At 56.5% G+C, this 19,402-nt stretch overlaps 2 protein-coding genes across 4 annotated transcripts in view; both read left to right on the forward strand.

Annotated features, from left to right (window-relative positions):
* Positions 1-3,158, forward strand: part of TBC1D10A (TBC1 domain family member 10A) — a 31,427-nt gene extending 28,269 nt beyond the window's left edge. The window contains exons 5-9 of the mRNA XM_028124658.2: positions 290-404; positions 484-549; positions 1,226-1,415; positions 1,523-1,677; positions 2,277-3,158. Of these exons, the coding sequence (XP_027980459.2) occupies positions 290-404; positions 484-549; positions 1,226-1,415; positions 1,523-1,677; positions 2,277-2,783 (1,033 nt within the window). The 3' untranslated portion in view covers positions 2,784-3,158. The remainder of the gene's footprint in view (positions 1-289; positions 405-483; positions 550-1,225; positions 1,416-1,522; positions 1,678-2,276) is intronic.
* A 1,827-nt stretch (positions 3,159-4,985) lies between these two features.
* Positions 4,986-9,976, forward strand: CASTOR1 (cytosolic arginine sensor for mTORC1 subunit 1). Of its 3 annotated transcripts, none has more exons than XM_028124766.2 (9): positions 5,252-5,687; positions 6,306-6,376; positions 7,513-7,700; positions 7,787-7,919; positions 8,176-8,302; positions 8,747-8,860; positions 9,031-9,113; positions 9,209-9,303; positions 9,435-9,976. In XM_028124766.2, the coding sequence occupies exons 1-9, from the start codon at positions 5,575-5,577 to the stop codon at positions 9,501-9,503; spliced, it is 993 nt and encodes a 330-aa protein (XP_027980567.1). In that variant the 5' UTR covers positions 5,252-5,574; the 3' UTR covers positions 9,504-9,976. The 3 variants fall into 3 exon arrangements, with proteins under 3 accessions (XP_027980569.1, XP_027980567.1, XP_027980568.1); XM_028124767.2 differs by having other exon boundaries at positions 5,264-5,687; positions 8,179-8,302; XM_028124768.2 differs by lacking the exon at positions 6,306-6,376 and having other exon boundaries at positions 4,986-5,713.
* The last annotated feature ends 9,426 nt before the right edge of the window (positions 9,977-19,402 follow it).

The raw sequence follows: 19,402 nt of genomic DNA on the forward strand, positions 1-19,402 counted from the left end.
GAATGAGAGGCCCACACTTCCAGCCCTGACACACTCTTACCCTGTATCTGGCATCCTGCCTGGTTCTGCCTCTGCTTTCTCTTTGAGCCTCTGCCCTCAGCTGTCATATGGGGTGGGGCGGGGGAGGTGCCCTCTCTGCTTCCTCCTCTGGTCTTGTGAGAGTCTGAGTGCTGCAGTGGGAAACCAACCTCTTGCTGACCAGAGTCAGGTCACCAATTCTGAGCCAGGTCTGGTCTGGTAGGCGTGGCAGTCATACCTATCTTCCCTGCCCCACTTGGCCCTTCTACAGCCAGCAGGACCTATTCCGTGTGCTGAAGGCCTATACCCTTTACCGACCTGAGGAGGGCTACTGCCAGGCCCAGGCACCCATTGCCGCTGTTCTGCTCATGCACATGCCTGCTGAGGTACCACCGGGCCCTGGACGGGTGAGTGGGTGGGCAGGGAATACCCAGCAGCAAGGCCTCATGTCTCTCTCGCCCACAGCAAGCCTTCTGGTGCCTGGTGCAGATCTGTGAGAAGTACCTGCCTGGCTACTACAGTGAGAAACTGGTGAGTGCTCGCTGGGTCCAGACCAGGCCTGGGACCTGCCCTTTGTGGCCTCTCCAGGCCTTTCTCTCCACAGCCACTGTTGCCCCAGCTTAAAACCTTCCCAGACTTCTGTTGCTTTCAGGTTGACGACCCAAGGCCCTCCAAGGTCAGGTCTTCTAGGCTCCAGAGTTATTGGTTCCACCCTGGCCTCCATGGCTGCTTCTAGCCATCTGGCTGCTTGGCAGGATCACAGTTCCTCCAGTGCACCAAGTTCCTCCCTGCCTCTGCCTTGAGGCTTAAACCTCTACTCCCTTCATTCCCATAATAACCCTTCCTTTCCTTCAGCTTTTAGCCCTCAGGAAGCTTTTTGTGACTCTGACAGGTGTGACCTCTGCACATGCTAATTCAGCATTCCTGGTTCTGCCATATTCTGGGCACTTAGCCACCTCCCCCATCAATGCCCACCCTGTCCCCCGTCTCTTTGCCCCTGTGATTCATCTGTTTGCCCCTTTTCACTACATGCTTCACGAGGTAGACCAGCTGTGTGTGGTTTGTTCTTCAGTGTATCCCAGCACCCAACTCAAGGTTGGTTCCCTGCAGGCAGTAGCTGCCTGAGGGATGAACGAATGCCTGCCTGGTACTGGGAGCCAGAGTGTCGCCTACAGTCCTGGCCCCACGGCCTCACTGTGTCCCCCAGGAGGCGATCCAATTGGATGGGGAGATCCTCTTCTCCCTGCTGCAGAAGGTGTCACCCGTGGCCCACAAGCACCTCAGCCGGCAGAAGATCGACCCGCTGCTGTACATGACAGAGTGGTTCATGTGTGCCTTTGCCCGCACCCTGCCCTGGAGCTCTGTGCTTCGTGTCTGGGATATGTTCTTCTGTGAAGGTACTGGGCTGGGCTTGGAGGAACAGCACTGCCTCTAACCCAGCCCACAGGGGGCCTCTATTTTCAGAGAAACTCCTTACAGGCCCTTTTACCACCCCCTCATGCAGGAGTCAAGATCATTTTCCGGGTGGGGCTGGTGCTGCTGAAACATGCGTTGGGCTCCCCTGAAAAGCTCAAAGCCTGTCAGGGCCAGTATGAGACTATCGAGCAACTGCGGAGCCTCAGTCCCAAGATCATGCAGGAGGCCTTCCTGGTCCAGGAGGTACGGCCCACACCCTCCCATCATCCCTGGGTGGGAGTGGGAGACATGGGGGCCCTTCAGAAGGGGCCTGGTAACTCTCTGCCCCGAAGATGGGTTACTGGTGCCAGGCCTGGTGCTCAGCAGCTCAGGATGGTGTGGGTAGACCTTATCCTCCTGTCTTAATGAGAAGACAGGGGCACAGAGAGGCCTAGGTTTGCAGGGCCTTCCCTGTTCTGAACCACTTAGTAATGAGAGGAGCTACAATTCATCACCCTCTCTTCTTTCCTGGTACCACATCCATGGCCTTGGCTTTATTTTCCCTTTTTTCTTTCCTTTGTGGATTTTTGTCTCTCAGGGACTGTACTTAGGTGACACATAGTTAGGCAGGTGGACTCGAGTTGTGGGCAGCTTTCTCCTTTGAGGCAGTGGGTCCCAAGTGCCTGGCTCACTTGGCACTTGGCTCTGGGACTTGTGATCACCACAGGGACCAGACCCCCATTATTCCTAGGGTCAGCCTTTAGTGACCAGGGCTGGGGCATGGTGATGGAGAGCAGGGCCAGGTTGGGAAGTAGAGAGGAAGTTTCTTCCTGGTGCCCATCTTCCTGTTACCATGCACACAGGTGGTAGAGTTGCCGGTGACAGAGCGCCAGATTGAGCGTGAGCACCTCATTCAGCTGCGGCGCTGGCAAGAGACCCGGGGTGAGCTGCAGTGCTGCTCTCCACCCAGGCTGCATGGTGCCAAGGCCATCATGGAGGCGGAGCCAGGCCCTTGGCCCACCCTGCAACCTTCACCATCCATCCGCCTGCCCCCAGATGCCCTGCTCCCTGGCTCTAAAGGCAAGCCCAAGCCACCCAGACAGAGCCAGAAGGAGAAGGAGCAGTGGAAGCAGGCAAAGGCAAGCGGGCAGCTGGATAAGTCCCCAGTCCCAAGTCAAGCCAAGGTGGCAGCTGCTGCAGGAGATGCATGTCCCCCACAGGATGTGCCCCTGAAGGATCCAGCCCACCAGGACCCAGCCCTGCAGGACTCAGCTACCCAGGATTCAGCCCATCACCGCTCCCAGGATTCAGTCCACCACCACTCCCAGGAGAGCCTGACGTCCCAGGAGAGTGAGGACACCTACTTGTAACCCTGGCACCTCAGGCCTGTGGGGTGGGGTCTCCACACACCTACATGGCTCACAGACTGACATTTGAGGGCCTGCCCATGCTCTGAGGGCCCAGCTGTCTGGCCACTGGGTGGCAGAGAGTCTGGCTGGCCCAGCACAGAGTCTGCCTGAGCTTTTTTATTTATTTTCTCCAGAGTGGAGCTTGGGCCAGCCCAGCTCGGTCAGACAGAAGTGAGGGCCAATGGGCGGGGACTCACTCAGCCCCCTTCTCCTGGGGGGATGCTTCCCAGGGCTAGGGTGCTGTTGTGAGGAGAGAGGGTGGGGTAAAAGGTGGGGTGCTCTTTGTGTAAAATAGAAACATGGTTTTGTACAGAAATAAACAGGCTTGTGTAGAGAGTTGGTGTATGGCTAGGGACTGGGAAGGGGAGCCACCCCTGGTGCTCAGCATCTCCTCTCTACCCTACAGAGCACCCCATCCTGGCCCCAGCCCAGCACTAGAGCCTCTCTGAGAAGTACCTTTGCCATAGGCCAGTCCTTGTTCCTGGCCCCCACTTTTGCTTACCCCATTCCCTCTGCCCCGTGTCCACCAGTCTGCCATGGATGAGGGCCTGCTTCCCAGGCTTTGATGCCTACTCATCTTGGGGGCAAGGGGCGGGGGTTTCTTTAAGGAGGTCTTTTCAGGGTCTTCCTCCACCAAGGCCCCTTGCCTAGATGCCACTTCAGACCCCAGTAAGGTTCTGAGTGTTCATTTTGGGTTGAGTGCTGGCACCAGGAGTCGGGGACCATGAATGCCCTTACATGCTAAGTCCAGGCCTCCATTGGACACAGAGGGATGAGGGAAGAAGTTTGGGTCTTTAATAGAAGGCTGCCTCGGTTTCCTGAGCACTTAGCATGTGCCACGCTGGGCTGGTTGTGCCACCAGCTGATCAGGTAGGCTCTATTATCCCCATTTTACAGATGAGGAAACAGAGGAGCTGAGTGGGAAAGATGAAGCTGGTCGATTTGCACCTAAAACCCCTTAGCTACCTCTCCTGACCAGGGTGTCTGGTGACCTGGCAATGCCCCTTAGGGCCCAGGCGGTCACAACCTGATGACTGGTGAGGGTGAGGACAGGGTGTCCCTGGGAAAGGCCCCCCCCTTCTGCTGAGGAAGCAGCTTTTCCAGTCAAACAATAGCGGTTGTTCCTGGCACGCTACCAAGCTGGGCTGGGCCATGGTGGAAGGGGGTGGGAGAGGGAGGAGAAGAGTCTGCCTAGGAGTTTTCAGGCATCACAGAGCCTGGGCCTGGAACATCTTGTCCTGGTACAGCTGGGGATACTGAGGCCTAGGGAGGTCAAGTGTCATATGAGCCTATCAGGGCAGGCTACCCACTTTCTGCCTCCCACCCCTCACCCCTGTATTTTCCCACCCCATCTGTACCTGCCATGAGAGGCTTTGAGGACAATCCCCTCCCCCTGGCTCTCCAGGGGACAGGCCAGGATGTGGCAGCTACAGTGTTCCACAGGAATCCCTTGAGCCAGAGAGTCAAGGGAGGGAGGGTGCTGCCCAGCTTCCATCCGCCTACAGTAGAGGCTCTTGAGCAGGCAGGAGGCTTGTGTAGGCCTGTTGGGTCCCAGTCAGGCCTGCGGCTGGCTTTAACCTGTTTGGTTCAAAGCCTCAGATCTGAAGCCTGAGGATGCTCAGGCCAAAGCCCCTCCAGAGCACGCTCTGTCTATCCTGCTACAGGGCCAGCCTAGGTGTGCTGATACCTGCTTAGCCTTGGAGTCTTCTTAAACCTGAGGCGGCCTGAGCAGAACCCAGTTCTAATGTGGAAATGAGCCCAAGTTGGTCTAACAAGCCTCAGATCTGGGGCATCTGCCAGTGCTGGGGGCCTCCGTGGGCATGAAGCAAGTTTACATGTGCTCAGGCCAGCTGGGTTCTGCTAATGGCTGCAGGCTTTGGGAGGCCTCAACAGGGCTCAAGTCTCAGGTCTGAGATCTGACTACCCAGTGAGCCCCAGACACATGGGCCTGTCCCCTGAAGTCTGGGCCTTGAACATCCCGGGCCCAAGCACTTAGTCTTGAAGGGTCTCAAGCCATAAGCCTGGCCACCGTCATCCCCTACCCCACAGTATGTTATTCAGATATAAGTGTCTGGGGCCCTCCCTATCTCTGTGATCCCCGTGGGTAGGCGCCTTCTTCCTCCATAAGGGGAAGGAGGAAGAAAGGTAGGACACTGTTGGGAGAGAATCACAGTCACCAGGGTTGCACAGCCTACCCCTCCCCCTCCATACTCCAGAGTTTTCTGGTCAGCACTCTGGTCCCAGCTGAGCCCCGGTTCGTCTCGCGGCCCTTCGGAGCTTCAAGGATATCAGTCATGAGACTGAAGGACAGAAACCATTCCACACCTCCCTCCACACCTGCTTCCGACCCCAGCGAGGAAGGAGACCTGCGGAAAAGGCGGAGCCCCAGAGAGGGGGCGTGGCATGGGCGGGGCCTGAAGGACTCCAGCGGGTTCGGATCAGCCTGTGATCCCCGAGCCAATGCTAAAGGGGTGGAGTCATTAGAGCCGGGGCTCGGCGGGCTGGAACGGGAGGGATGAGACGCTGACCTTAAGAAAGAGGCGTGGCCACTTTGGCTAGGCCTCCCGCCCCTCAGGGCGTGGCTGTCAGGGAACTGGACGCGGCGTGGGGCTGGGAGGGTCCGCGGCGTAGCTGGCGGCAGGGACGCGGCAGAGCAGCGGCTCCTTTAAGCCCCCGGCACCGCCCCCACCGCCCCGCCCCCGGCGGCGGCCTGGGTCTGGTAGGCGGCGGGGTCGGCTCCGCGCGGACCGTGATGGAGCTGCACATCCTAGAGCACCGGGTGCGGGTGCTGAGCCTCGCCCGCCCAGGTCTCTGGCTCTACACCCACCCGCTCATCAAGCTACTCTTCCTGCCCCGCCGCAGCCGGTGCGCGCCCGGGTTCGGGGGCACAGGTGGGGGTGGGCTCCGCTATTGCTCCGGGACGGGGTCGGGAGGTTAACATCGCCGCGGGGCGAGCGGGAGCGGGTGGGGAGGGCGCTTCTCCTCCCTACCTCCCCGCCCCGCCGCCATCCGGCTTGGGCCTACCCTCCCTGGGACCGCCGCCTATCCGGCCCCGTGAGGCCCCCTCCCAGGGCCAGTTAAGGCGCAAACAACCTGGGGTGAGCAAAGCTTAACTCCGAAGTGGTGTCAAATGGGGGCAATTCCTTCAACTGGCGACTGCGGGGAGCTTCTTCCAGACGCCTCCCATCGGGTCAGAGGGGCTGGTCTAGGGGGCCCAAAGTCCGACTCGCCCAGGGCTGTAGTCGCGGGTTAGCCTCTCCTCCTTCCCGGAACGGAGGGTCGGGAGCTCCTACAGAGGTCGGGAGGCGAAAAACAGTTCGTCATTCCGGTGATGAGGCCCACACCCCACTGGCCCGGGGAGAAAATTGAGGCTTGAGGGGGCAGGAAGGCGCCCAGCAGGGGTCTTTCTGGGCGAACTGGAGCGAAGTCCTGCCCGCCCTCTCCGCGCAACCCAGGCTGAAGATGCCCCCCACCCCCATCCAGGTGCAAGTTCTTCAGCCTGACGGAGACCCCCGAGGATTACACGCTCATGGTGGACGAGGAGGGCTTCAAAGGTGGGGGCTAGGCTGGGGAAGGATGTCGTGCTCCCCTCTTTGTGGGATTCTCACTAGATCCTGGGTTACAAAATCGCAAGAGCTGGGGCCTTGAAGGTAGATGGGTCTGGGTTCGAATTCGACTCTGCCACTGACTGGCTGTGTGCCCTTGAGCAAGTCACTTCCTCTTATGTAAAATGGGTATAGTTATGGTTCTCTACTAATAGGGTCCCATGAGAACTTTATAGACAGGGCTGTGAAGGGCACTTAGCAGCCTCAGGCCAGTGGCAGGGCCTCAGTTACAGTTCAGGGCAAGAATCAGAGGTTCCTGTGGCAGTTATATCCCCCTGGCCATTATTTCTCCCTGGACTTATCTCTCTGGTGCCGATCACCCCCTCCCTGGCTCGTCTGGGAACTCCAGGAGTCTGAGGGTTGGGAAAGGAATGCAGGAGCAGGCAGCCAGCCCACGTCAGGGTCCTGGGGGGGCCTCCTGGCTGCACTTGGGAGATTAGCAGCCACCCGGGCCCTGGCTCCTGCTCTGGACTGGACGCCAGCCTGGTTCCTCCCTGAAGCTGACATCTGGCTCCTGCTCCTGCCAGCCTGACCCCTCCTCACAGGCCTGGAGCCTCAGGCCGCAAAACTGAGGCTTGGCCCATCCTCTACTGCAGCCCTTCAGGCCTTCGTTTCCCTGTTTGTACTGCAGGAAAGTCTAGGTCTGCCGAGGGAGAGGAGCATCCCTCAGCTAGCCTTATTTGCTGGCGCCCCCTGGTGGTGCCACGTGGTATAAAAACCTCTTAACCACTGAACGCTATCGTGAGGTGTATGCTCTCATCCCATTTTACAGATGAGGAAACAGATTCAGAGAAGTTAAATCATTTACCCCAGGTCAACAGCAAGTAAATGGTGAAGCTGGGATTTGAACCCAGGTCTGTCTGAATCTGGAAGTTTCCATCCCTAGCAGGCCAGCACCTGAAGCACTTCTCAGTCCTTGCATACATGCAGTTCTCAGGAGCAGAACTTGGGAGAGGGAGACAGCCCCAGTCTCCACACCTACCCTTACCTTGGTAGAACCCCATTCCCCCACCCCCAGCACAGATAACCGAGGGGGAGGGGCCAGCCCCATAGGCCCTGACCTGGTGTATACTTCCTACTCGCAGAGCTACCCCCATCTGAGTTCCTTCAAGTGGCTGAGGCCACATGGCTGGTGCTGAACGTGTCATCCCACAGCGGTGCAGCAGTGCAGGCTGCTGGGGTCACCAAAATTGCCCGCTCAGTCATTGCGCCCTTGGCGGAGCACCATGTGTCTGTGCTGATGCTGTCCACTTACCAGACGGACTTCATCCTGGTGAGTTTTTGGCAGGCTCCAGTGCGGGGCACGGTGGGCCTGGGTGCCTGGGGACTCATGTGATACTTCATCCCCCTGTTGTCCAGGTGCGGGAACAGGACCTGTCCGTGGTGATCCACACACTATCCCAGGAGTTCGACATTTACCGAGAAGTGGGCGGGGAGCCTGTGCCTGTTGCCAGGGATGATTCCAGCAATGGCTTTCCCCGTTCTCAGCATGGTGAGGCTACCCTCTGACACCCAGGTCTAGGCAGGGCCTCCTCTTCCCACTGGGGCCCTTCCCTTGTGAGGGTTGGTCTGTGGGCGTGATACCAGCTGACACTGACTGCCTGACAAGATAGGGAGATGTGGTGGAGGAAAGAGGTGGGTTCCTGTAGAGCCTGACCCTACACCCCACCCAGGCTCCTCCCTGTGTGGCCACCAGGGGGCGCCCCAGCCCACAGTCGCCCTGACAGCTGCTGCCTGGTCCCTCCTAGCAGGGCCTAGCCCCACGGTGCATCCCATCCAGAGCCCACAGAATCGCTTCTGTGTCCTCACCCTGGACCCTGAGACATTGCCAGCCATCGCTACCACACTCATCGATGTCCTCTTCTATTCATACAGGTGGGCCTCATTTGCACCTTGTCTCTTTGTCCTCACACCATTGTTCCCTATGCTGTGTCCCACCACCTTCTGCGTGTCCCTCTGTGCTCACACCTTCTGCGTGTCCCTCAGTTCTGCCGCTCTGTGCCCTGTTCTGTGTCTTGGGTTCCTGGCAGCCTGCAATGCCCATGTGCCCCTCACTGATGTTCAGGGAAGATCCCGATGGCACAGCTTCAGCCCTTTCCTGTAGTGTGAACTGAGACCACCCTGAGCCATGCTTTGGTCTGGCCGTCTGCCAACCCTGGGGTCCAGTGTCTTTGGAGGAGGCGAGATTCATCGTCCTCTCCCCCGACACCATCAGGAGATCAGGGCCCTCAGACAGGGGAGGGAAGTGGCCCAGATTGGGGAGGAGACACAGTGGGCTGGGTGCCCCGAAGAGCACTTGAGTCTCCTGTCCTTTTCCAGTGCCCCCAAGGAAGCAGCCTCTGGTGGTACTGGACCCAGCTCCATTACATTCTTTGCCTTCTCCCTCATCGAGGGCTACATCTCCATTGTCATGGACGCTGAGACGCAGAAAAAGTATGTGACTCCTGAGCCCTGTGGACCACAGAGCCCGAGTCCAGCCCTAGGGAGGGAGGAGGTGGAGCATCAGACTCTGAGGTCACCAGGTCCCCCTGCTTCCAGGGGCTCACACTGGGGCAAGGAGGGGATGGGTGGGTGCCGTGCCCACTACCCACCTGCCTCTCCAGGTTCCCCAGTGACCTCCTGCTGACCAGCTCCTCAGGAGAGCTGTGGAGAATGGTGCGCATCGGTGGACAGCCCCTGGGCTTTGGTGAGGGCTGCTTCTTGTGTGCTGGGGACTTGGGGAGGACCTGGGGGGAGCAGCCAAGATGATCCACATGGACTCCCCACCCCCATAACCCTCAGATGAGTGTGGGATCGTGGCCCAGATCGCAGGCCCCCTGGCTGCGGCCGACATCTCTGCCTACTACATCAGCACCTTCAACTTTGACCATGCCCTGGTGAGCACCATGGGTTGGGCTCCTGGAAGGACACTGAAGCCCAGGAGGGTGGAGAGGGTGCAGGATGAAGTCCATCTAGGCCAGGAGGTCGGCGTGGCCCTGATCCCTCCCCTCTGCCCACCTGCCCACAGGTGCCTGAGGATGGCATCGGGAGTGTCATTGAGGTCCTCCAGCGACGGCAGGATGGCCAGGGCTCCTGAGGCCTCCACGCTCTCCCTTCACCCCAGGCTTCCAGAGACTTCTCTAAGCTATTTCCTCAAGCTCTGGGATGAGCCCTCCCCACCCCCATTCCTGCCGGGGGTCCCCCTCCTTCTGCTCTCTGTACATAAGCTGCGTGCAGGCACCGGCTCTCACGTGGACACGCGTGTCTGCCCACGCAGGGGAACACGGTGCTCTGGGCTTCCTCTGGGAACCCCTCACCCCATCACTCCCTGCGCGGCCTCAGCGTTTGCACATTCCCTGCCTGAGGTCCGAGCCATCCCCCACTCTCAGCGCCCCGGGCCAGCTGCTCCCTGGACAGGGCCCTGATTTCCGTTCTGCCTCTGGCTGGGTTGCCTTCCCTGGCCAGGTGATTCTGACAGTGCCTGCCCCTCTGGGGGGCCTCCGAGAAAAGTATTTTTACATCTTTCTCCCTTTTTTATTGACTTGTTAATAAAGGGCTTGTAGTTATGAAGGGTTGGGCTGTGGTCCATGGGGGTTGTCTGAGCTTGGGCATGGCTGCTCTTCGGCTCCTCCCAGCCCCTCTGCCTGAAGTCCTGGTCTGTCCCTATGTAGCTGGCTCTGGCTGGGCTCACCTAACTCAGTTCTCACCTCCAGGAGAACTGAACCTTTGAGAAGGGAAGTGACTTAGCCAAGGTCACCTGATTCCCATCCAGGGCTACCTGCCTCTGAAGCTCAGCCTCTTCCTTGCTTGCTGTTTCTGGAAGAGGCCAGAAAGTTCTGAACATGGTTAGAGACTCAGAGACCCTCCTGCCTGGAGGTCCCCCAGCCTTCCCTGCCACCTTGGGTGTGACTGGCCTATTGCAAAACCCCTCAAGGAGGGCCCAAAACACCTTTCTTCCAGGCTGCTGCCTGCTTGCTTTATGGACCATGCCTGAGTCCTGGAGGTCCCTCACAGGAGTCCCTTTTGGCCAAGAGATCAGTTAGTTCTTGTCACCAGGGCTCTCCTGGAGTAGTAGTGGGAGGGGGCCAGCCAGAGTGGGGACCTGGGAGTTCAGGCACTGGGCTTCCTCTGGCTACGACAGGACAGGGGCCTGGAAGCCACCTGAAACCCACTCTGCCTTCAAAGGCTACTGTTCTGGGCCAGTGACGGGTTTCCTGCCACAGAGGGGCTGCCTCCTTGCTCTGTGAGACTGGGATTCTACTGTGAGCCAGATGGGACCCTACAGATGTCCCAGGGAGGTTATCAGGTACCCTCAGCCCAGACCCGCCCGCACTTAGGAAGGGAAGAAGGGTGTGACTTCGGCGTATTCAGAGGTCATAGTGGCTCCCCAGAAAAGCCAGAACAGGGGCCAGGCCTCTGGCAGTGTGCCCGTCCTGCCCCTGGGAACTCAGGGTCTGCAGATCACAGGAACAGAGCGCACAGCCCAGCCCGGTGAGTGAGCGGTCGGGGACCCTAGGCCAACCCCTTCCCTTCAGCCTCCGTTTCCTCATGTGTATCAAGGTCTAGGAGGCAGCTCCCCCAGGACCCCTCTACTTCTTGGTGCTGGGAAGGGGTCATTGCTTTGTAGTTTGACTTTTAGGGGAAGAGGGAGTTCTGGCTTCTCTCTGGTGGGCACACCTTGGGCCCTGGCTCAAAAGTTGTCCTGGGCTAAATGGGGGCTTTAGAACCAGAATTCTTGGGGCTCCCCACCTGTAGGTAGAGAGCTCCTGGGCCCCATATTCAGCTCTGGGGGGTCTGTCCATCTGTCTGCTTGTGAGTCACTGCCTTATTTGGGTGTTTCTGTTATTCTGGCCTTCCGGGTGCATCAGGCTTCTCCTAGTCCCTCAAACCAGGTCCTAATCTGGCATCGGTTCTTGGTACTGCCCACAGGACTGGCCTGGGTAAGAGGGCCCCAGCGGGCTAGTCTGACTGGGACCCAGGCCTAGAGCCCGTGTGTGTCTCTCTGCCACATGTGTGTGAGTCTATGTGGAGGGGTTTTAGCTCCCAGGGCATTAGGGTGTTTGGGGGCCATAGGGTCAGCTTGGCTGTCAACAGGTTACAAATGGGGAGATCTGCTCTGGGATTGCCAGGGACCCCAGGACCCACCTGGGGTCAGGGCACAGGGCTTGGGAGGTGACTGGGGCACACTCAGCTGAAAGTGGGACGTGACCCTGGATCTCACATGTGTCTAATACCTGGGTGCCATCAGATAGACAGGCTTTAAGCTGTCCGAGGCTGAGGTGGAGGCTCACAGAATCACCTCTTTGTCCCGCCTGGGCCCCTGGAGAGTTCTAGAACCAAAGAAATCAGTCTGGTCAGCCTGGAGTTGGGCTCAGCTTGGGTCATTCATAACTGAGGTTGGGGTTGTTCACTGGCACACGGCCCATGTCCTTACGCTTCCAACCCTGGGCATCCCTGTCCGCCTGTCCACATCAGCACAGCCATTCCCCAGTGCAGGGGTCAAGGCCCCAGGCTGCAGAGCCCGAGTGCCCACCCTCATAAAGATGGAAGCCTTTGCCTGGGGAAGGCCCTGCCCACAGTCCCTTGGGTAGTAGAAAGGTGCTCTCAGCCCTCCTATCTGCTGGGAGGATGTGAACCTGCGGGGTGGGGTCGGGGGCTCTTGGGTGGTTGGGGACGGGAGATGAGGAAAGCTCAGGCAGGGACACTCAGCGGCTCATGTCCACCCTCTCAGATTTTACCTGCGCATACAGAGGGAATGATCTTGTAAGTCCTCCTTGAAGTTATTTGAGCAGAAATTCAGGGTTTTAAAGTCCTCATTCCCACCCCTGCCAGGCAGGCTGTATGGTCCCATGCTTGTTGCCAAGTCGCTCTAAAGCTGGCTTCTTGGTCCTGTGTAGAAGGGAGAATAAACCCGTACCCTCTTGGATGTCCCACCTGGCTTCAAGATCCCACATGGTGGGAAGGGACCAGGCAGGAGGCAGGAGGCAGGAGGGCAGCCCCATCTGCAGCTAGCTGACTGAGTCCAGGCAAGCTGATTCCCCCATCTGTACAAGAGGTGGGAAGGCATGTGCTCCAGTCATTCACGTATTCAACACACGTTCTCGCACGTTCTCGTTATTCCCCCTCCTTTACACGAGGGGAAACTTAAGCACAGAAAGGTGGAGGGACTTGCCCAAGGTCACAGCTGGGCATGGCAAAACCGGAATGCAGAAAGGTTAACTGGGGCCATAGCCTGGGGAGGTCCCCCGGGGGAAGGGACACTTTGGCTGAACCCTGAGGGATGGGGATGATTTTGCAAGATCCCTCGCAATCCCAGCTGTCTGCGTCGGTGGCTGGTGTCTGCCGCCGGTGGCAGTGAGTGTGTGGGCAGGCACGCGAGGCCTGGCCCCGGCTCCTTCCTGACCCTGGGCTGGGCCCAGTGGTTGTGTTGGGCAATGGCCGTGGTTTGTCTCACTTTCCCAGGCGGGCCCTGCTGCTGGGGTTCTGGAGCCAAAGGTGCCTCAGATGGGGGTGCCCGGAGCTTCCTTCTTGGGGGGGGGGGTGTTGGTCATGATGCTGATGTGGCTGTGGATGCTTCACGGGTGTCGGTGTCCATGTGTCCCAGTGTGTCCTCATGCCTCTGCGGCTACACGTGCATCCGATTTCATCCGAACATCAGCTGTGTGCCTGGCTCCATTTCTGCATGCGTCCCGTGTATGCATGGCCGGAGGCATCTGTGCCTGTTTGTGCGCATGTGGACGTGGGTGGTGCTGGTGTCTGTACGTCTGCCCTTGTCTGTGGCGGGGCAGTTTCTGTATGTCCGCATGTGCCGGTGCATGCATCTGCATCTGGTGTTTTCGTGTTCACATGTGTGTCCGTGTGCACCCTCCTGTCCACTTTCCTTCTCTGGACCCACATCCTCCCGGGCCTTCCGGCCTCTCCCTAATCTCAGGAGGCCCAGCTTGCTGCGGTCACCAGGGGGCTGCTGGGCTGTGCTGGGTGCCCCCCAACTCCACCCCTCCACCTTCGACTTCCACCTCAGCTGCCTCACCCTCCCCAGTCTCCCTCCTACCTTTCTGTCCACTCCTCCTCTGTCCCTCGTCTTCTGTCTGCAGCCCAGAGCAAGCCTGCTCTGACTTTCTTCCCCTCAGTCTGGGCCCTCTGCCGTGACACAGAGAGATTGACACCTCCCCCCGCCCCCCACTCCCAGCTTCCCAGCTCCTCCGCCCTCCACGGCCTGGCCTTCCCCACTTCCCAGGGTTCTGATTCAGCCCACAGTTGTCCTCACCTGTGCTTCCTCAGGCTTCCTGCTGGTCTCCCTGTCATCTGGCTGCACAAGTGAATTTTCCCCAGCAAAATCTTACTATGCCCCCTCCCTCCCTAATCACCGGCCTTGGGTAGACCCTTGCTCGGGAGGTCTGCCTTTGAGACCTCCTGGCCACAACAGCTCTTCTGTTGGCTACTCTGCTCTTGGACCTTGCCTTAGACTTGCTCTCCCCCAGAGCCGGGAGCTTCTTCCTGGGACAGCTGCCAGACCCTGTCCTGAGCTGGCATGCCCCAGCCTTTGAAGTTGAGCTGAGCCTTCTCTAAAGTCAACGAGCAAGAGCTCCGGGACAGTCGCTAACCAAGCAGTAATAGGAGGGGCTGTGAGAGGCCTCGGACTCTCTCCGGCCCCCTTGCAGCCTACTCGCTGCTTTCCAGCCCCTTGGTTCTCCTGTTTTTAAGCTCTGCCTTAAAAAAAAAAAAAAATTTTTTTAATTGAGGTGAAAGTCACATAATACATAACTGACCATTTAAAAAAAATTTTATTGTTATGTTAATCACCATACATTACATCATTAGTTCTTGATGTAGTGTTCCATGATTCCTTGTTTGTGCATAACACCCAGTGCTCCACACAGAATGTGCCCTCTTTAATACCCATCACCAGGCTAACCCATCCCCCCACCCCCCTCCCCTCTAGGACCCTCAGTTTGTTTTTCACAGTCCATCGTCTCTCATGGTTCGTCTCCCCCTCCGACTTACTCCCCTTCATTCTTCCCCTCCTGCTATCTTCTTCTTTTTCTTTTTTCTTAACATATGTTGCATTATTTGTTTCAGAGGTACAGATCTGTGATTCAACAGTCTTGCACAATTCACAGCGCTCACCATAGCACATACCCTCCCCAATGTCTATCACCCAGCCACCCCATCCCTCCCACCATAACTGACCATTTTAAGGTGAATAGCTCAGTGGCATTTAGCACATTCACAATGTTGTGCAACCACCACCTGTATAGTTCTAGAACGTTTTCGTCACCCCAAAAGGAAACCCCATACGTAGTCATTCCTCATTCCCCTTCCTACCAGCCCCTGGCCACTGCCAATCTGCATTCTATCTCTGTGGATTTCCCGGTTCTGGACATTTCACATAGACAGGGTCTACGTGACTTTTGGCCTCTAGCTTGTTTGACTCAGCCTGATGTTTTTGAGGTGCATCCAGGTGGTAGCACGTATCAGTACTTCGATTCCTTTTTGTGGCTGAATAACATTCCATTGTATGGACATACCACTTTTTTTTATTCATTATCTGTTGATGGACATTTGGGTTCCCACCTTGGGCTATTAATGTGGGGGCGCCCAACATTTGTGTGTACTGCCCATATTCTGCTTCTCTTCCTTACATGCTTGCTCTGTGGACAGGGTGACCTGGCCCCAGCTGGCCACATTCTCCATCACCCATTGAATGTCCACCAGTAGGCCTTTGGACAGAGCAAGCTTTGACGGCCTTTTCTCCCCTTGGAGCTGCAGGACGTTTCTTTCTTTCTTTCTTTCTTTCTTTCTTTCTTTCTTTCTTTCTTTCTTTCTTTCTTTCTTTCTTTCTTTCCTTCCTTCCTTCCTTCCTTCCTTCCTTCCTTCCTTCCTTCCTTCCTTCCTTCCTTCCTTCCTTCCTTCCTTCCTTCCTTCCTTCCTTTTCTTCCTTCCTTTCTTCCTTTTTCTTTCTTTCTTTCTTTTTCTTCCTTCCTTCCTTTCTTTTTCTTTCTTTCTTTCGTCTTTCTGTCTTTCTGTCTTTCTTTCTTTCTTTCTTTCTTCTTTTCTTTTCTTTTCTTTCTTTCTTCTTTCAAGATTTTATTTATTTGAGAGAGAGCACGGCGGGGGGCAGGCAGAGGGAGAAGGAGAAGCAGGCTCCCTGCTGAGCAGGGAAGCCTGGTGAGGGGCTCGATCCCAGGACCCTGAGATCGTGACATGAGCTGAAGGCAGACGTTTAACCGACTGAGCCACCCAGGTACCCCTGTTTCTTTTTTCCTTTTTGTTTTTTTAAGATTTTATTTATTTGACAGAGAGAGACACAGCGAGAGAGGGAACACAAGCAGAGGGAGTGGGAGAGGGAGAAGCAGGCTTCCCGCTGAGCAGGGAGCCCGATGCGGGGCTCCATCCCAGGACCCCGGGATCATGACCCGAGCCGAAGGCAGACGCTTAACGACTGAGCCATCCAGGCGCCCCGTGTTTCTTTATTTCTTATCAAGATAAACACCCAGAGTTTCCTTGGCATCTTCCCAAGAAAAAGAAGGGGAAGAAGGCAGGTCTTTCACAGCACCTGTCCCAGGTCATTTCCTCCAGGCATCCCTGCTAGCGAGTCCCACCTGTGTGTCCCGGACTTCCCTTTGGGACCAGGGCTGTCATTTGTAGACAGCCCCATGGGGACCCCGGCTGGTTCCCTCCATCTTTTCTCCAGTTGCTTTCTCTGTTGAGCAAAGTCTCTGAGCTTTTGCAGCAGTTGGCACCAAGAGAAGGCTCCAAGCCCATCCCACTTCCTCCCTCTGTCCCCTCCACCCCTCCGGCTTCCATCCTCATACCGGGGCAGCTCAAAGGACTCCCCACTGCAAGTGCCAGGAAACCAGCTCAACTAGCAGAAAATAGACTGACATCATTGTCCTATGTAGCTGGGACTAGCTGTGGGGTTGGTCCTGGCTTCAGGCAGAGACCAGGGGCTCAGGGAGGTTGCTTGGCTTCTCTGGCTGTGCCGGCCACGTTCTCACCCACTTGATAGGACCGCACCCCACCCCATGGAGCTGGGGAAAGTGACTTTTCACAGCGCCAGACCGGTGACATCCCAGCTCCGAAACCCTGGCCATGTAAGGGAGGCTTGTCTCCTGAGTCTGGCATCAGTCTTGGGGAAGGATTCTGATTGGTTCTGCTCAGGATGCAGGGGCAGTGCTAGACTCCAGGGTACTACGAAGGCCAGGCTGGGTTGGGCGCTCCCTCCTATGGCCTGGGGTGAGAAATGAGCAGGCTGACAAATGGTGGGTTTCCAGATCCCTCCACATGCTCGCTGTTGGCTTGTGTGTTTATTCACCCTTTAAGACCTGGATATAAAAAGGCATTCACAGCAATTTCACTTACCTGAAAGCCTAGTCTTTCTTGCTGACCCTGGTACCTGACACATACAGTGAATTACTGAAATATACGTTGAATGAGGACAAGCCACCACGCTTTGTCTGTTTTTGCAAAATGCAGGACTGTCCCCTCCAGTGAAGGCTTCTTTCCATGAGGCTGTCAGGTGCTGCTTAGGTGCAATTCACTCTGAAGTGAATTCTTTAAAGGAAGTAGGAGAAATGCCCTTTTTCTTTTTCAGCTTGTTTTCTGGGAAAGTGTTGAAATCTGCAGTGGCTGAAAGAATATATTTCGAATTCACTTTAAAAAAAATCATAAAGGAAAAAGCGTCTTTAAAATCAAGGCTTCCTAAAAAAAGAGAACATGTGCTTTAGTGTATTGTGAGTGATATAATGCTGATTTCCTTGGGGAAAGGTGATCAAGAGAAAGCCTCCAGGAGAGCCCGTTCCTGCCAGCAGCGAGGTGGACCTGCACTTCCAGGGGCCTGGCTGCAGGTGCATTGGATGTGGGAGGCACACTTCTGGGCCCTGCAGCCTGGAAGCCACACCTGACCTTTCCTAGGGCTTCTACAGATGACCACATCTGTATGGCCATGCATTCATCCAGTCACTAAGGATTTGTTGAGCACCCACTATGTTACATGGCCTGTGCTGTGCTCTGGAGAGGCCATGGGGAGCCACAACCACAGCACATACCCTCCTGGAATTTGGGGGGGAGCAAGGACCAGCCTGGGGTGGGGGAAGTTCAAGGAGGGCTCCCCTGAAGAGGTGAAGCTTGGACTGGGTGACAAGTTCATTCAGTAGGAGGAGATTCAGGCATGGGAATAGCATATGCAAAGGCCATGGGGTGAGAGCTCTGTTTCCCCGAGGGACTGAGGAAGGTCAGAGAATGGGGTGGGCTAGAGAGGTGTGGGTGAGGCTGGGGAGGTGGGCAGGGCCTGGTGGCTGTGGTAATGACCTTGGCCTTACTCAACATCAATGTGAAGCCAGGGAATTGTTTTAAGCAAGAGGGTAGCACCAGGCTGTGTTGTACAAGCCCCCCAGGGGGGCTGCAGTGGCAGAAAAGCCATTTTGTGGGTGGCCCCATTTCCTCCCTCCCTCTCCGTTAGACTTCCAGCCACACCTGCTTTTCTCTAAACTAGACCAGCCCGTCTGGGTGGCTCAGTTGGTTAAGCATCTGCCTTGAGCTCCGGTCATGATCTCAGGGTCCTGGGATCAAGCCCCGCATCGGGCTCCCTGCTCAGCAGGGAGTTTGCTTCTCCCTCTCCCTCTGTGATCTCTCTCACTCTCTCTCAAATAAATAAGATCTTAATAAACAAACAAACAAACTAGACCTGTGCAGTCTTGCTTGCTCGGCACCTCATGTAGTTCCCTCCACATGGAATTTGTAGCATCTCTTTCCTGCATTTCTGCCAGTTAAACTGACATTTTCTTTCCAGACCTGTAGAAATACAAGCCTCCTCCCCCAATCACTCCCTGGCTGGCCCTTGACCAAGTGGATCTCCGTCTTCCCGCTGTGAAAGACATATGTTTTCAAGTTTGCTGAGCCATGTGGCTGCATTAGTTCTGGGCAAGCCACTGTGTGTATGGTGTGCTGGCCAATCACGTGGGCCGAGGACAGCTGCCTGGGCTCAAACTTGTCTTTGCTCCCTCCCAGCTATGTGACCTCCCACCAAGTGCCCCATCTCTCAGGCCTCAGTTTCCCAATCTACAGGATGGAGACAATGATCTCTGTGAGGATGGTTGGGAGGATTCACAGAGCCAGCCTTTTGTAAATGCTCAGAACTGGTCTCGGCACACAGAAGAGCTCCAGAAACATGTCTGATTATTTAGCCCTGGGCAAACAGCATATGCCTGGGGCACCTGAACATTTTTGGCAAGAATAGGATGTTTCAAAATAGGCATTGTATGTTGTCATCATGAGAAAAGTCAGGACTCCATTGGGCTTCCTGATCCTTGTTTAATGGTTAAGGTTGTTTTTATTTACAGTGACCTCAGTGCTTAGAGCCACTAAGGGACGCCATGGGGGCTCTGTAGGGTTCTAGGCCCTCTGTGTTCATCTCTCCTGTCCTCTCAGCTCACAGAGAGGACTCTGGGCTCAGAGAGGGTGGTGAGGGGGCCGTTGTTCTAGGCCAGTCAGAGAGAGGATAGCAGGCCAGCACTCTTACCTCCTGGTAGCCCCACCTCAGAGTGGACCATCCCCCCCCAACCCCTCCGCCACTGAAGGCAGTAAGAGAACAGAAGGGAGCTCCTTCTCTCCCTCTCTCTGTTGCACTTCCCTGAATAGGTGTTCAGGCCTCTGGAAGGGGGCTCAATTACCCAATTTGGGGGAGCCACTGGGCACACGGGGGACATGGCTTCCCACGCTATGGAAACACAGGTCCCAGAGGAACTCTGTTGCAGGTCTCAGCCAAAGGATCCTCCAGCCCAGGGTGACCTCACTGGCCTCATGGGGAGGGCACTGGTAGATCCTTGCTCACCCCAGGGTTTATGTAACATCATCTTTCCCAATCGTCCTCAAAGCCAGGCTATGACATAAGCAAATGTGCGCCTTTGTCTGTCCCGTTGACTGGCTGGCTGGCGGGTATTTCTGGAGCACTAGCTGTGGGCCAGGCATTTGCATGCATTATTCACCAAATTACGC

Source organism: Eumetopias jubatus, unplaced genomic scaffold (assembly GCF_037043125.1).
Source record: "Eumetopias jubatus isolate StellerSeaLion01/CBP00866 unplaced genomic scaffold, mEumJub1_p1.0 scaffold_16, whole genome shotgun sequence".
Taxonomy (NCBI): domain Eukaryota; kingdom Metazoa; phylum Chordata; class Mammalia; order Carnivora; family Otariidae; genus Eumetopias; species Eumetopias jubatus.

Excerpts from the sequence above, each read along its gene's own strand:
- CASTOR1 (XM_028124766.2), top strand. The coding sequence starts at position 5,575 with ATGGAGCTGCACATCCTAGAGCACCGGGTGCGGGTGCTGAGCCTCGCC. Across the intron at positions 7,920-8,175 it reads CTTTCCCCGTTCTCAGCATG|CAGGGCCTAGCCCCACGGTG; the intron begins GTGAGGCTACCC and ends GGTCCCTCCTAG. Across the intron at positions 9,304-9,434 it reads TCAACTTTGACCATGCCCTG|GTGCCTGAGGATGGCATCGG; the intron begins GTGAGCACCATG and ends ACCTGCCCACAG.